Source organism: Tachyglossus aculeatus, chromosome 5 (genome assembly GCF_015852505.1).
Source record: "Tachyglossus aculeatus isolate mTacAcu1 chromosome 5, mTacAcu1.pri, whole genome shotgun sequence".
In the NCBI taxonomy this organism is placed as follows: domain Eukaryota; kingdom Metazoa; phylum Chordata; class Mammalia; order Monotremata; family Tachyglossidae; genus Tachyglossus; species Tachyglossus aculeatus.
The window spans coordinates 78,217,818-78,234,167 of NC_052070.1; the positions used below are offsets into that span (position 1 = coordinate 78,217,818).

The window sequence follows — 16,350 nt, forward strand, 5'->3', positions numbered from 1 at the left end:
AAAAAGCTTCCAGTGCAACTCACCCCAACAATGGCTAATTCTGCTACCGCCAACTCTCAAACCCATCTGCTATTATCATTTGATAGGACCATTCAGCTGATCCAATCTGTTAAAATACTGAGGATTCGACTCATGCTCTCACTTCATGGAGATCCAATTATGAATTTGATAACCAATACACACAGGATGACAACTTGCTACAAACTGGCTATTAAAATTGGTAAGGGGAGAGAGAACCTTCATGACTGACTGCTTATTGTCTCCAATGTTGATATTTCTTGGGTTAAACAAATATTTATAGTTGCAATCATGGCTTTGCTAATTATGTTTGAGTGTTTGGGGCTGTGCTTGTGTGATCATGTTTCAAGATGCTCGTGTTTCTAAGCTACACTGGATAACAAAGGATTCAAAATAGGACCAAGGGCAGCATCTGGGCAGGAACTCTGGAGTTCTTACTTCCACTGGGGCTAAAGCCAACTCAACAACAACAATGGTATTAACTGAACTTTTACTATATGCAGACCACTGTACTAAGAACTTGGGGGAGGACTATACAGTGTCCTATATTATAAAGAGTACTATTATACAGATTTAGCAGACATGTTTCCTATCCACAGTTAGCACCATTAACCATCCATGTTCATTTTCTAAGTACATGAGATTTGGTCAAACTTGCAATGCAAAAAAAAAAGTAGTGTGTTAACCAATCTATCAGCTGTCCAATAATTCAGGAGTGTTGTGCTTGAAGGACTCCATGCTAAGGAGAAATTGCCAATCGGCACAGCTATTTCTTCTAGCATCGCAAATGCATTCTATCTAGACAGATGAGCCTCACGAGAAAACTGTTTCCAGATCTCCTAACAGTGGTCTATCCAAAATGGATATGGGAAACACTCTCTGGGAAAACTGACTGAACTACGTTTGCTCATTATAACATTGCATTTGAGGCAAGAGCCAATCCATCTCCAAATAAAGATCAAATAATCAATAGGAACACAAAACCAAAACCACTTCCATCTGCCCTAATTCTACTCTGACATTCTCCTAACTGAACACATAGCCCAGGATGTATGGCTTTCATTTCATCAAATCTATCAGCCCCTGAAATTTTTCAGTTTTAGAAGTGCTGGAATTATGCATAATGTCCTGGGGAAAGACAGGTTACTGATTTAATAGGGCAGTGGAAAAGAACAAAGGGATGACTATGTCCCCAAGATAAAGCATAAATTACAATGAAAAGAGTGGTTCAATTCTGACATCTCCTTCCCTTTCCCCATTTGAATTGTGCCCGCTACTTAATAGGGAGATCAGAATAGTATTAACTTTCTTAGGATAAACTATGCTTGTGCTTCCCCCAACAAATTCCCTCATCTCTACAGTGAAATCAAAGAGACCATTCTCTGTAATTTGGAAAGAAAAATTACATGGAGGGAATCAAAACTTTTCTCAGTTAATATAAGAACAGAATAGACTCTCAGTCACATTGCTGCTATTTTGAACTAATAATACACCTCTTTCCTAAGAATTTAAGTTCTTCCACATGTATTCCCTCATGATTCCTTCCAAGGCAGAAAGGAGAAGTCAACTTTATGGTCACATTTCCTATTTTGTTCTCTCTCTTTTTTTTATGGTATTTGTTAAGTGCTTACTATGTGCCAGGCACTGTAGTAAGTGTTAGAGACCTTCCCAGACTGAGCCCCCTCCTTCCTCTCCCCATCCCCCCACCTTACCTCCTTCCCCTCCCCACAGCACCTGTATATATGTATATATGTTTGTACATATTTATTACTCTATGTATTTAACTTGTACATATTTATTCTATTTATTTTATTTTGTTAATATGTTTTGTTTTGTTGTCTGTCTCCCCCGTCTAGACTGTGAGCCCGCTGTTGGGCAGGGACCATCTCTATATGTTGCCAACTTGTACTTCCCAAGTGCTTAATACAGTGCTCTGTACACAGTAAGCACTCAATAAATATGATTGAATGAATGAATGAATGCTGGAGCAAATGCAAGTTAATCAGGTTGGGCCCAGCCCATGTCCCATATGAGGCTCTCAGTCTTAACCCCCATTTTACAGATGAGGCAACTGAAGCACAGAGAAGTGAAGTGATTTGCCCAAGGTCAAACAGCAGACAAGTGGAAGAGCCAGGATTAGACCCAAGTCCTTTGACTCCCACGTGGGGGCTCTATCCACTAGGCCACACTGTTTCTGTTGTTACTTTCTGTTTACTCAGAAAAAAAAAATCTCGTGAGCTTTTTAAGTAACATTTTCTGTACTAAATGATGCTCAAGTACTCCTCTAGTTTGCACACCACACTTAATCCATTCTCTCATTTCTGAAATCAGGGGCCAGCAGGGATGTGATCTCAAGCCCACGTCACAGAAATGGAATCTGTGTCAATGATAGAGCTTCCATGAAGAAAAAACAGAAGACAAGGCAGTTAAGGCCTGAGAAGCTTCCTGAACAGAGTCTAAGACATTGACCCCAGCCAACCTGGCTGAATTTAAGTCCCGGGGACAATGTGACTGAGACTAACATTAATTTAAATATGGAAAAAGAACCCATTTGAAATAACTTCAGGGTTAGTATTTGGGTACAGATTAAGAAATAATTTAATCAATTTTATGTACTGAGTGCTTACTATGTCAGTGAAGCCCAGGTCAGATAATGTTTCAGGAGGAGGTGGTCGACAATGGAGGCTGCTGAGAGGTCGAGGAAGATTAGGATGGAGTGGAGGCCTTTGGATTTGGCAAGAAGGAGATCACTGGTGACTTTTGAGTGGGCAGTTTCTGTGGAGTGAACAGGGCAGAAGCCAGATTGGAGGGGATCAAGGAGAGAATTGGAGGAGAGGAATTTGAGACAGCAGGTGTAGACAACTTGCTCAAGAGGTTTGGAGAGGAATGGTAGGAGGAAGATTGGGCCATAACTGGAGGGAGGCATGGGATCAAGGGATGGCATTTTTTAGTATAGGGGAGACATAAGCATATTTGAAAGCAGTTAGGGAAGAAGCCACTGGTGAGTGAATAGTTGAAAATGGCAGTCAGGGAGGGAAGGAGGGGGGCAAGCTTTTTGATAAGGTGCGAAGGGAAAGGATCAGAGGCACAGGTGGAAGAGATGGATTTTGAAAGAAGGTGGGAGATCTCTTGAGATACTGCTGGGAGAGTTATAAGTGGGGAAGGATGAGGGAGGAACTGGAGAAGAGCAGGGGAGATTTTAGGGAATTGTTGCAGGGAATTTGATTTTAGGGAAAAGTAATTGTTCAGTTGATCTCAGCTCTGCTTATCGGCTTGGGTGTTTCATTAGACTCACAAGCAAGTTTGCTTTCCAGGACCCTTGGGGAGCCCCACAAGGCACAGGGCTCTTCTTTAATCAATCTCTTCCTTGAAAAATTAACTTTTTTTGATATTGGCTTATATGGCATGAATATGATCCTTTTCCCCTAACCTACTTCATTCCTAAAACATTAGAGAAAAACAAAACCAAAGATGAAAAACTTTAAGAACAGACTTAAATCCTGAATTTCCATTCTTTGGCAGCCATATTATTCATGCTGATTCATTCTACAATATTGTCAAACATCAACTTGCCCATTTGAACAACAAAGAGGACAAGGGATATCAAGTGATAACAGACTAAGGAGGTTTTTTTGTAAAAATACCAAGTAATAGGCATATACCAAGACATGAAAATCCTTTTTTTTTTTGGTAGATATTTAAGTATTGAAGGTCACCAAGGAATACAGGGAACAAAATGAAGCCTATTAATTTCTCTTGAAACTTCTCCTCCCTGGACATGTCTCTGATAACCTATGGGACAAAGCATCATAAAGGTCCTTGTGATAACTGCTATAAATCATAAGCTTATATCTGGGCTATAGCTTTATATTGCATAAATCTCCACTAATTTATTCATTTTCCCAATTCTTTCATTCATTCATTCTTGCATTATTTTCCTTCTGCATCCACTGTATGTATATAATTTGCCTGCCTGTCTCCCTATAAAACTTAAGCTCCTCAGGGCAGTGATTATGTCTAATAATAGCCGTCATCTACCGCCCTCCGGGCCCCACTTCCAACTTCTTTAACGACTTTGACCCCTTCCTCACATTCCTTCTCTCCTTCTCCATGCCCACTCTGATCCTCGGAGACTTCAATATCCACATGGATATCCCTAACGACTCCTCTGCCGCCCGCCTTCTATCTCTCCTTGATGCTGCCAACCTCTTCCTCCACCCCACCTCACCCACTCACCAACTTGGTCATACCCTCGACCTCATCATCTCCTACCGCTGCACTGTGTCCACCCTCACCAACTCTGTGATCCCTCTCTCTGATCATAATCTTCTCACCTGCCTCCTCACTCACACTCCTTTCCCCTGTAAATCCGTATTACTCCCTCACAGAGATCTCCGCTCTCTGGACCCCACCCATCTTTCGGAGCGCCTCACACCCCACCTCGCCGCCCTCTCCTCTCTACCCAGTCTTGATGATCAGATTACTGCTCTCAACTCTACCCTTTCTACTCAGCTAGACTCGCTCGCTCCCCTTTCCCTTCGCCGCTCTCGCACCACTAACCCACAGCCCTGGATCACTGCCACTGTCTGCCTCCTTCGCTCTTATGCTCGAGCTGCTGAACGCTGCTGGCGAAAGTCTAAACACCATGCCAACCTCGTTCACTTCAAGTTTATCCTTTCCTGCCTTAACTCAGCCCTCTCTTCTGCCAGACAAAACTATTTCTCCTCCCTTATTGACACCCATGCCCATCACCCCCGCCAGCTCTTCCGTACATTCAACTCCCTTCTCAGGCCCCCGGTTCCTCCCCCTCCTCCTTCCCTCACCCCCAACGATCTGGCCTCCTACTTCATTAACAAAATTAAATCCATCAGGTCCGACCTCCCCAAAGTCTCTTCCCCCCTTTCTCCAACCCCCCGGCTCTCAACACTCTCTGCTACTCTCCCATCCTTCCCAGCGGTATCCTCAGAGGAACTCTCCTCCCTCCTCTCAAGTGCTACTCCGGCCACCTGTGCTTCTGACCCCATTCCCTCTCATCTTATGAAATCTCTCGCTCCATCCCTTCTCCCCTCCTTAACTTCCATCTTCAACCGCTCACTCTCCACTGGTTCCTTCCCCTCTGCCTTCAAACATGCCCATGTCTCTCCCATCCTAAAAAAACCCTCTCTTGACCCCACCTCACCTTCTAGTTATCGTCCCATTTCCCTCCTACCATTCCTTTCCAAACTCCTTGAACAAGTTGTCTACACGCGCTGCCTAGAATTCCTCAACAACAACTCTCTCCTCGACCCCCTCCAGTCTGGCTTCCGTCCCCTTCATTCCACGGAAACTGCACTCTCAAAGGTCACCAATGACCTCCTGCTTGCCAAATCCAATGGCTCATACTCTGTCCTAATCCTCCTCGACCTCTCAGCTGCCTTCGACACTGTGGACCACCCCCTTCTCCTCAACACGTTATCTGACCTTGGCTTCACAGACTCCGTCCTCTCCTGGTTCTCCTCTTATCTCTCCGGTCGTTCTTTCTCAGTCTCTTTTGCAGGCTCCTCCTCCCCCTCCCATCCTCTTACTGTGGGGGTTCCCCAAGGTTCAGTGCTTGGTCCCCTTCTGTTCTCAATCTACACTCACTCCCTTGGTGACCTCATTCGCTCCCACGGCTTCAACTATCATCTCTACGCTGATGACACCCAGATCTACATCTCTGCCCCTGCTCTCTCCCCCTCCCTCCAGGCTCGCATCTCCTCCTGCCTTCAGGACATCTCCATCTGGATGTCCGCCCGCCACCTAAAGCTCAACATGTCGAAGACTGAGCTCCTTGTCTTCCCTCCCAAACCTTGTCCTCTCCCTGACTTTCCCATCTCTGTTGACGGCACTACCATCCTTCCCGTCTCACAAGCCCGCAACCTTGGTGTCATCCTCGACTCCGCTCTCTCATTCACCCCTCACATCCAAGCCGTCACCAAAACCTGCCAGTCTCAGCTCCGCAGCATTGCCAAGATCCGCCCTTTCCTCTCCATCCAAACCGCTACCCTGCTAATTCAAGCTCTCATCCTATCCCGTCTGGACTACTGCACTAGCCTTCTCTCTGATCTCCCATCCTCGTGTCTCTCTCCACTTCAATCCATACTTCATGCTGCTGCCCGGATTATCTTTGTCCAGAAACGCTCTGGACATATTACTCCCCTCCTCAAAAACCTCCAATGGCTACCGATCAATCTGCGCATCAAGCAGAAACTCCTCACCCTGGGCCTCAAGGCTGTCCATCACCTCGCCCCCTCCTACCTCACCTCCCTTCTCTCCTTCTACTGCCCAGCCCGCACCCTCCGCTCCTCCACCACTAATCTCCTCACTGTACCTCGCTCTCGCCTGTCCCGCCATCGACCCCCGGCCCACGTCATCCCCCGGGCCTGGAATGCCCTCCCTCTGCCCATCCGCCAAGCTAGCTCTCTTCCTCCCTTCAAGGCCCTGCTGAGAGCTCACCTCCTCCAGGAGGCCTTCCCAGACTGAGCCCCTTCTTTCCTCTCCCCCTCGTCCCCCTCTCCATCCCCCCGTCTTACCTCCTTCCCTTCCCCACAGCACCTGTATATATGTATATATGGTTGTACATATTTATTACTCTATTTATTTATTTATTTATTTATTTTACTTGTACATTTCTATCCTACTTATTTTATTTTGTTGGTATGTTTGGTTCTGTTCTCTGTCTCCCCCTTTTAGACTGTGAGCCCACTGTTGGGTAGGGACTGTCTCTATGTGATGCCAATTTGTACTTCCCAAGCGCTTAGTACAGTGCTCTGCACATAGTAAGCGCTCAATAAATACGATTGATTGATTGATTGATTGATAATAATAATAATAACAACTAATAACAATAGAGACATTTGTTAAACACTTACTATGTCCCCAACACTGTATTAAATGCTGGGGTACATATAAGATAATCAGATCCCACATGACACTAGGCATAGAGAAGTTTAGTGATTTCATTCATTCATTCTTTCATTCGTATTTATTGAGCACTTACTGTGTGCAGAGCACTGTACTAAGCGCTTGGGAAGTACAAGTTGGCAACATATAGAGATGGTTCCTACCCAACAACGGGCTCACAGTCTGCATGCTACTCTCCTCCTGCAGCTTCAGAAAACACTTTCCTTGGACCTCTTGCTTTCATCCTTCCCTTTCTAATAATAATAATAATGGTATTTCTTAAGTGTTTACTATGTGTCAGGCACTGTTCTAACTGCTGGGGTGGATACAAGCAAATCAGCTTGGACAAAGTTCCTGTCGGAGGTGGGGCTCACAGTCTTAATCCCCCTTTTACAGATGAGGTAACTGAGGCATAGAGAAGTGAAGTGATTTTCCCAAGGTCACTCAGCAGACAAGTGGCAGAGTCAGAAGTAGAAGCCATAAGCTTCAGATTCCCAGGCCCGTGCTCTGTCTGGAGTTTGGGGGTGAGTTCTGGAGGGTGCACAATCTCATACTCCACAGGACTCCAGTGTGCTTCCTTCCCTGGCATATTGCAGGGGAAAAGAATGGCTAAAAGTAAAATTATTATAGGTGAATGCCAGCTTTCCTGCCCTGAATCCTCCTCCATAAATTAAACAGCTAGGTTACTCGCCACTGAAAAGCAAATCTGTTGTCTCAGCATAGTGCTAAGGGCACTCTCTCTGTTCCCCGCAGAGTAAGCTTATGGAAGGACATCTCCTGGGCCTTAGGACTATACTTTCTCCCCTGTCATGGTGGGTAGGGAGGAGAAAATGAGGCAAGGTAACCAATAAAGTCCTTAGAAAGTATAAAAAGTGTCAAATAATAATATGAATAATTCTAAGGGTGGTTAGGCCTTCATAAAAGTTTTCTTTTTAAACATTCTGGAATAACAATCAGGCCACATTTTCCTCTGATCTCTGCCGCTGAAAATCACAAGCCAAAGCAGAACAAGAATATCCTGTAGGGAATAAGAATATGTACGTAAGTGTTGTGGGGCTAAAGTTGGAGTGAATATCAAGTGTTTAAGAGGTACAGATCCAAGAGCAAATCTGACACACAGGGGAGGGCAGGGAGACTAAATGAGTGCTTAGTGAAGGAAGGCCTCTTGGAAGAGATGAAATTTTAGGAGGGTTTTGAAGGTAGGGAGAGTGGTGGTCTACCCCACTGAGGGTCTTTCCTAAATTCCTCCATGCTGTCATGCTTTGGTGGAGGGCCAGAGGCTTCTTGCCTCCTAAGTGGGGTCTGGAGCCTAGCAAGAGCACTGGGAACTCATTTCACACCCACCTGGATCCGGGGATTTCCACAGAAATTGGTCCACCACTGCTGACCTCTAGGGCCGGCCTGGGGCCAATTGTACCCCCGTTATTGGGGCAGAATTGGGGGCTTCTCTCTCCCATGAAAGACTCTAGGGCCAGTTTAGACCCTCCACCAGGGACCGTGGGGACCTCCTACCTCTAAGCCATGGCCCTGCAATACTCTATGATGTGATCCCTCCTCAAAACCCCGCTCCGAGTCTCCCCCGAGTGCTGGCACCCGCAATAGGAAGCCTAGGTTGGTGTTGATTCCACATTCCTTATGATTTAAATTGGGATATGAGGAGACAGGATGCCCACACATTCTTCCTTCACACAGGCAATTGTAAGTTTCTAGTCCCTACCAGTTTTAAACAACTCATTTAAGCATCCAGTTAACTCTGCTTTCCATACCCTGCCTCAAAGAGCTGCGCTCTCTCCCTCTAAGCCTATTTCAGAACAGCCTGGGTGACCGTTTGATGTTGAGTCCAAAGATTTCTCAACAACCAGCACCCTTGGAGCGTGAGTGCCGATGTAGAAAAGCACTGTATTGGAAAAGTTCCTAAAACAGGACTTGAAGTGAACAAAAGGATGGGGGACACAATTAAAGACAGGCAAAAGAAGCAGAGAAGCAGCTTGGCCAAGTTGATAGAGCATGGGTGTGAGAGTAAGAAGGACCTGAATTCTAATTCTAGCTCTGCTGTGTGACCTTGGGCAAGTAACAACTTCTCTGTGCCTCAGTTTGCTCATCTGCGGAATGGTAATTCAATACCTGTTCTCCCTTCTACTTATAAATGTGAGCCCCATGCAGGACAGGAACTGTGTCTGACCTAATTAACTTGTTCCTATCCCAGAACTTAGAACACTGTTGGACACATAGTAAGCACTTAACAAATACCATAAACATGGGGCTGTGGCACCGCCAACATCTATACATCTTTTAGGAAAGGAAGAGGCAACTGTCTTACAAGGATGGTTTGAGTGCAGTACTGCCTGGAGCCCCGGGTGTGGGGCACAGAGTGTGGATCAATATCAATCAGTCAGTTGTATTTATTGAGTGCTTACTATATGCAGAGTACTATGCTAAGAGCTTGGGAGAGTACCCTAAATGATCTCAGAAGACCCCACCCAGGAGTCAAATTACAGAAGGTCATTCTCAAAACAAGCAGTAATGAGACAGGGCTTTAAGAAAAACCTTTTGATGCTGTACAGACATGGCAGATTAGTCTTTGACGAAAGTGTAGCCGGCTGCTTTCTTTCCAATTAAATTAGACTAGACCAAATCCAAAGTCATCCTTCACTCTTTTAAGGGAGGCTGTTGGATCTCTTCCATTTAATTTCAGGGATTCCTCCCAAAACACATGGATATGGCTCAAACCCAGCCAGGCCTAGTTCCAGCTGGGGGAGAAGTCTAAGAAAGAGTGTAAATCCAATGAAATCAGACAGTTCCTTATTAAAGTTCGTTTGGGTTTGTCATTTCTATTTTTTGCTAAGGCCAGAAGCTTCCTCGACTTGGGTTGCCAGTCGAGTGACTTCTAATGGGAAAGCAAAGCAGAGATCAGATGAATATGAAAAATAAGAATCCAGGCCACACTTTGGCTTCATAGAACCTTCCATCAGCTCCGCTCATAGAGTTTTTCGACCCTCAGTGAGGTCACCCTTTGATTCGAGAGTGCCACCTTCTCCTATTTCCCAGCCCAATTCAAAAGAATATACCCACCTTCGATGAAATCTGAGGCGGTGTAGGTCCGACCGTTGGTGTTACTTTCCTCGGCTGGGCTATTCAGGGTCTCGAGGGCCGATTCGATGGCCTCCACCAATTCGTCTCGCTTGTCTTTCCTCACTGGCTTCTCCTCTGGGTGGCGGGTCAAACCCATCTCCAGCTGGTACACCTTCTGCAGCGTGAAGCTCTCAAAAGGCACCGCAGCGTACTCGGTCGACACCTTGACACCAGCTTGCACCTCCGCTTTGCCAACTTGGGAGTGCAGGAAGTCCAGCAGGTCAGCCTGAGTCTTCCCAGGGTGGCCCTGGCCTGCCACTAAGCCCACAGAATCGCCATTGTGATCCTGCACGTTCTTCAGTTGCTCGCTCCTTTCCTGGAGCTCATCCTTCAACTGGGCAATCTGTCTCTTCAGGCTGTTGATGTAATTCCGGTGCTGCTCCTCCCGCTCCTGCAGAATGGCCTGGTAGCCTTCTTTGCCAGTCGGGCCATTGGCCCTGGGTAGGGCCAGGTGTTCCTCATCCCCTTTCGGAGTACAGGCCAGCATGTAGAGGACGGAGACAGCACAGCAGAGAAGCACGAGCAGAACCACCACCCGAGAAATCCAGGCAAGCATCCCCCGGCGAAGCATCATGTCTCAGGAATCAGCCATGGGTTCAGCACCATCAATGATGCTGGGGCGGATCCCAGAGTCCCCCCGGCTTCCAGATCTGGTCTAGATCATGGGATATAGGAACAAGGGGATCCGAGGTACTTTTGTCCATTTCTTCCTACAGCTTTCACTCAATCCTCTGCCATATCTCAGAGGTCTATAAAACACTTGGCCAGTTCACAGTTCGACCTGCAAGGTACTTGCCCATCCACATAAACTCCCATTAGTCTGAACGGCTTGCAGGAGACAACAGGGAGATGTCTGGAAGACAAAGGACACCCAATTACTTCAGGTGAACATCCTAAAAGAGACGGGATGGTTCCCTCTTGGGATTACTGTGCCAGAGGGTTGGGTGTGGGGGGTAGGAGAAGGCTTATTAGAGGAAATCTGGCTAACAAAGAATGCAGGTGTTTTCTTAATTATAAGCTGTGCACCTCCTCTTCAAACCTCCTGGGGCCTGTGCTCTGTCTCCTTCCTTATCTCATCTCCTCCATCTCTAAAAGCAATGCCACATGGATATTGCTCTCTGTAACTTTCACCACCTCCCCAAAACGCAACAAACCCCCCCCACCCCCAGAAATTTTAGAAATAGGGAAAGTAGCATAATACTAGTAAACCACCTTTTGGAAAACTAATAAAATAGTCCAGGCTATGTTCTGATCTGACATGTTTGTAATATACCCCATTGTTTATTATTGTGCTTAGTGCATGCTAAGCCCTTAATGCCATAATTAATGAACTGTTTGCCACCTCTTTTAGAGCATAAACCCCTAAAGGGTATGTTCAATTCTCTCTCTAAACCCTGTTCTCCCAGTGTTTACAAATATTCCATGGAAATAAAATTAGGCACTTTAGGAGGTGCATTGGGGGATTGTTTAGGACTTCACGGTACATATATATGCATAAACACATATGTGTATAACATTCACATGAGCACACACACACATATTTGCATACATATGTACACACACACACTCCCCAAATCAATCATATTTATTGAGCACTTACTGTGTGCAGAGCACTATACTAAGCACTTGGCTGAGAACAGTATAACAATGAACACATTCCTTGACCACAGTGAGCTTACAGTCTGGGGGAAGGAGGGAGAAGACAGACACTAATATAAACTACACATTTGTACCCAAGTGTTGTGGAGCTGGGATGGGGAATGAATAAAGGTAGCAAGTCAGAGTGATGTAGAAGGCAGTGGGAGAAGAAAGGAGAGCTTAGGTAGGGAAGGGCTCTTAGAGGAGATGTGCCTTCAATAAGGCTTTGGAGGGGAGGGAGAGTAATTGTCTATTGGCTATAAGGAGAGGGCGTTCCCGGCCAGAGGCAGGACAAGTGTCAAAAGTCGGAGGCGATATAGATGAGATCAAGGTACAGTGAGAAGTTTAGCATTAAAGGAGGCAAGTGTGTGGGCTGGGTTGTAGTAGGTGAGTAGAGAGGTAAGGTAGGAGGGGAGAAGGAGATTGAGTGTTTTAAAGCTCAATAGTGAAGAATTTCTGTTTGATGTGGAGGTAGGTGGGCAACCACTGGGGTTTCCTGAAGAGTGGGGAAACATGGCCTGAACGTTTTTGTAGAAAAATGATCCAGGAAGCAGAGTGAAGCATGGACTGGAGTGGGGAGAGATAGGAGGTAGGGAGATCAGCAGGGAGGCTGATACAGTAATCAATGTGGGAGAAATGAGCCACTTGTTGGCTGTGTGACCTTGGGCAAGTCACTTCACTTCTCTGGGCCTCAGTTCTCTCATCTGTAAAATGGGGATTAAGACTGTGAGCATCATGTAGGGCATGGACTGTATCCAACCCGATAAGCTTGTATCTTCCCCAGTGCTCAGTACAGTGTTTGGCACATACCAAGTGCTTAACAAATGTCATTACAAGTAAAGGGCATAGATTTTAGGCTTATCTCCATTTTTCAGGGACTCCATGTTGGCAAAACTGGCTTCTTTGAGTGGCTAGCACTTTCTCAAAATCCACTATGCCAGTCATTCAGCCTGGCACCATAGACGCAGAGCACTTCTCTTTCTGCAGGGATGTTATGAGAGAGAATGAGTTAACATTTATAAAGAGATTTCAGCCTCTCAAATGGAAAGGACTAATTACCAAGTAATATTACGTTAGAAATTACAGTGAAAATGCAGCCTAGGTGTTCAAAATGATATCGTGCTGCTATTATAATACTTATAAAAGCAAACAGCTCCTGAAATACCTCTGTCACATCAGACTGCAAAGCAACATGGGGAGAGGAGCCCTGCCTGAACAATGCGGCCCTTTTTTAAAAAAAAAGTATTTGTTAAATGCTTACTATGTACCAGGCACTGGTGTAGACGAAAGTTACTCAGGTTGGACAGAGTTGGAGCCGTTATTAGAATCCAGGTCCCCTGATTCCCAGGACCTTGTTTTTTTCCCCTAGGCCATGCTGCTTCTTTTCCACTGAGCCATACTGTTTTTGATTTCTATCTTCTCTAGTTTTCTAGCAATCGATCTATAGTAATTTTTAAATGGTATTTGTTAAGAGCTATGGGCCAGGCACTGTGCTAAAAGCTGGGGTTGATGCAAGGTAATCAAGTTGGACACAGTCCATGTCCCACATGGGGCTCACAGTCTCAATCTCCTCCTCTAGATTGTAAAATCGCTCTTGGCAGGGAATATGTCTACCAACTCTATTGTACTGTACTCTCCCAAATACCTAGCCAGTGCTCTGCTCACAGTAAACTCTCAATAAATAGGATTGATTGATCCCCATTTTACAGATGAAGCAACTGACGCACAGAGAAGTTGTCATTTGCCCAACATCACACAGCAGACAAGTGGCAGACCCGGGATTAAGCCTCTTAACTTGGTTAAGGATTTAGGATGTTCCTACCCACTCCAAATCCTCTGAACAATGTCACAGCTGTAGCAAATCCTTGGCTGGTCCCAATCAATTTGTCCTTACCTGATTACCTGACACCTAAAATTAATAGTGTGCAAAGGCTGACAATCACTTCTTACCCTCAGGGGTGCTTTTGCATTAATAACTTTCTAAAATATTGACTGAACAACAGTATTAGGTTGAAAGTGGCATAAAGATCTGACCAAGGAATTTGAGACCATCTCCATGCGTGTAGCTCACAAGCTCCAGGGTGAAGAAAGGTGGAATCTAATCTTTTCCCAAGGGATGTACACTGCTTGGCATGCTAAGATAGTTACACCCACTAAACTTGCTCAAACCAGGCTATTCCCCAGAAACTCAGGCCAGAACTCCTCCTGAGAGGTAGAGTATCCACATCTACTTTGTCCTTGTTTTGTCATTCAGACTCTATGACAAGACTATAAGCTCACTGTGGGCAAGGAACGTGGCTACCCACTTCACTATACTGTACTCTTTCAAGCACTTAGTTCAGTACTCTGCAAACAGTAAGCACTCAAAAAATACCACTGATTGACTGTTAGAGAATTCTCCTCAAATCCTACCTCTTGCAGTAAACTTTCCCAAACTAGGCACTAACCAAAACTTGTGATAACTGTTGTGCCGAAGGTACTCAGCTTGAGCCCACAAAGACTGTGTCTTCACACTTTATTGGACCCTCCCAAAGCCCTTAGTACAGTGATCTGCACACATTAGTGGCTCAATAAGCTATGGAAAAGCAGTGTGGCTTAGTGGATAGAGTGTGGACCTAGGAATCGGAAGGACTTGGGTTATAATCCCAGCTCCACCACTTGTCTGCCATGTGACCTTGGGCAAGTCAATTAACTCTCTGTGCCTCAGTTATCTCATCTGTAAAATGAGGATTAGGATTTTGAGCTCCACGTGGGATATGGACTGTGTCCAACCTGAATACCATGCATCTACCCCAGTGCTTAGCACCATAGTAAACACTTTAATGCCATTAAAAGAATAATACCACAGGCTGATAGCAAAGTAGAAAAGATAGAAATCAAAAACCGACTCATCTTTAAAGCGAGGATACCTACAGTATTTGCATGTGGATAAATGTCCTGAATAGGTAATAAGGCATGACACTTTAGAACATTCATTTCTAGAAGGCAAGGATGTGCATATTATAAAAGCCTACTGCATTGTGGACTTTCAAAAACTATTAACAGCAACATCTCCGCTTAGGGGGCCGAGTGGAACATATCACTGACCCATCTGTATCCTTGGTTACAGGACTCTAGTAGATCCAACTGAAGCAGTTATGGTGATGGATGAGGTTAAAACATACATCATCATGGTAGTCAGTTCCTATGACCTTTCATGCTCACTATGATCGAAGATGTGCAAAACTTCTTTCAATAATGACCATGTGATGACACAAAATCATCTCATTTTCATGAGCCTTGCTGTTGGATAGGCTAAGTCAGCTGCAGGCAGCAATACCAATGAGACTTACAGGCCAGGTAAGATCGAAGCCAGCTGCAGCCCTGGAGCCCACTCCCATGACAGGCCTTATGAACGATGAAGAGGGCTTTTCAAGGAACAGCAATAAATTAGAACGAGCATCTTTACTTCAGTTCCAGCTACAGCCCAAATGAGTTTATGGGAAAAGAACAGACAGTGTCGAGTTAGGTCTGGAAGTGGTAGACCGAAAAAAATAACGCTACTGTGTAAGTAGGCTTCACTTCAGCGTGCACAATTAGTTCATTGACTGCTTGTGGCGCACGCTAACTTTAGTCAAAGGGTTGGTTGTGCTTACAGAATATAGACCCACGTTATATCTCGGTGGCTTGGATAAACACACTATTCATGTGTGCAAAAGCAGCATCTTGTTCAGGATTTCTGTTCGAGGACTCTTCAGAACATGCATAGACAGCTATTTCCAAATATTTGTTCAAGAACATATTCATCTACAATTCACTTAGAATTTTCTCCTTTCATTTTCTATTTTTAATTCACCTTTTCAGACAAACAATTCACATGAAAGTATGTTTCAGTTGGTAATAGAAACCGAAGGAAGACAGACTAATTGAAATCTCCAGTGATTCTGGCAGGGATGCTAAGAGCGGGGCTTTCTGTCTTGTGTGTCCATTTGTGAATCTGGTTTTTGGTTTCTGGCTCTTTTCAGCTAGTTTTCACCCCTCCCGCTTTGAGTCCCTGGTTCTGTCTTTCTGGCCTGCTGGGGTCTCTCCTCAGCATGGCGTAGTAGATAGAGCCTGGGCATCAGAAGGTCATGGGTTCTAATCCATGTCTCTTCCATGCCTCTGCTGTTTGGCTTTAGGCAAGTCACTTGCTTTCTCTGTGCCTCAGTTACCTCTTCTGGAAAGTGGGGATTAAGACTGCGAGCCCATGTGGGACAGGAACTCTAACTGATTTAATTTACTTGTAATAATAATAATAATAAAAATTGTAGAACTTGTTAAACACTATGTGCCAGGCATTGTACTAAGTGCTGGGGTGGATACATATAAATCGGGTAGTACAGAGTCCCTGTCCAACAAAGTTTCAATCCCCATTTTACAGATAAGGTAAAAGGCACAGAGAAGTTAAGTGACTTGCCCACATTCACACAGCAGGCAAGTGGCAGAATCAGGATTAGAATTCATTCAATTGCATTTACTGAGTGCTTACTGTGTGCAGAGCACTGTACTAAGCACTTGGAGTGTACAATACAGCAATAAAGAGAGACAACCCCTGCCCACAATGGGTTCAGACATCAATACAAGTAAACAGGCATCAATATAAATAGAATTATAGATATATAC

General features: G+C 45.0%; 1 protein-coding gene across 2 annotated transcripts in view; it reads right to left on the reverse strand.

Annotated features, from left to right (window-relative positions):
• The window catches only part of CSGALNACT1 (chondroitin sulfate N-acetylgalactosaminyltransferase 1), a 305,040-nt gene that overhangs the window by 73,961 nt on the left and 214,729 nt on the right, over positions 1–16,350 (reverse strand). For both annotated transcript variants that reach the window (XM_038747508.1, XM_038747509.1), the window contains exon 4: positions 10,012–10,924. In XM_038747508.1, coding sequence (XP_038603436.1) covers positions 10,012–10,645 — 634 coding nt within the window. In that variant the 5' untranslated portion in view covers positions 10,646–10,924. The remainder of the gene's footprint in view (positions 1–10,011; positions 10,925–16,350) is intronic.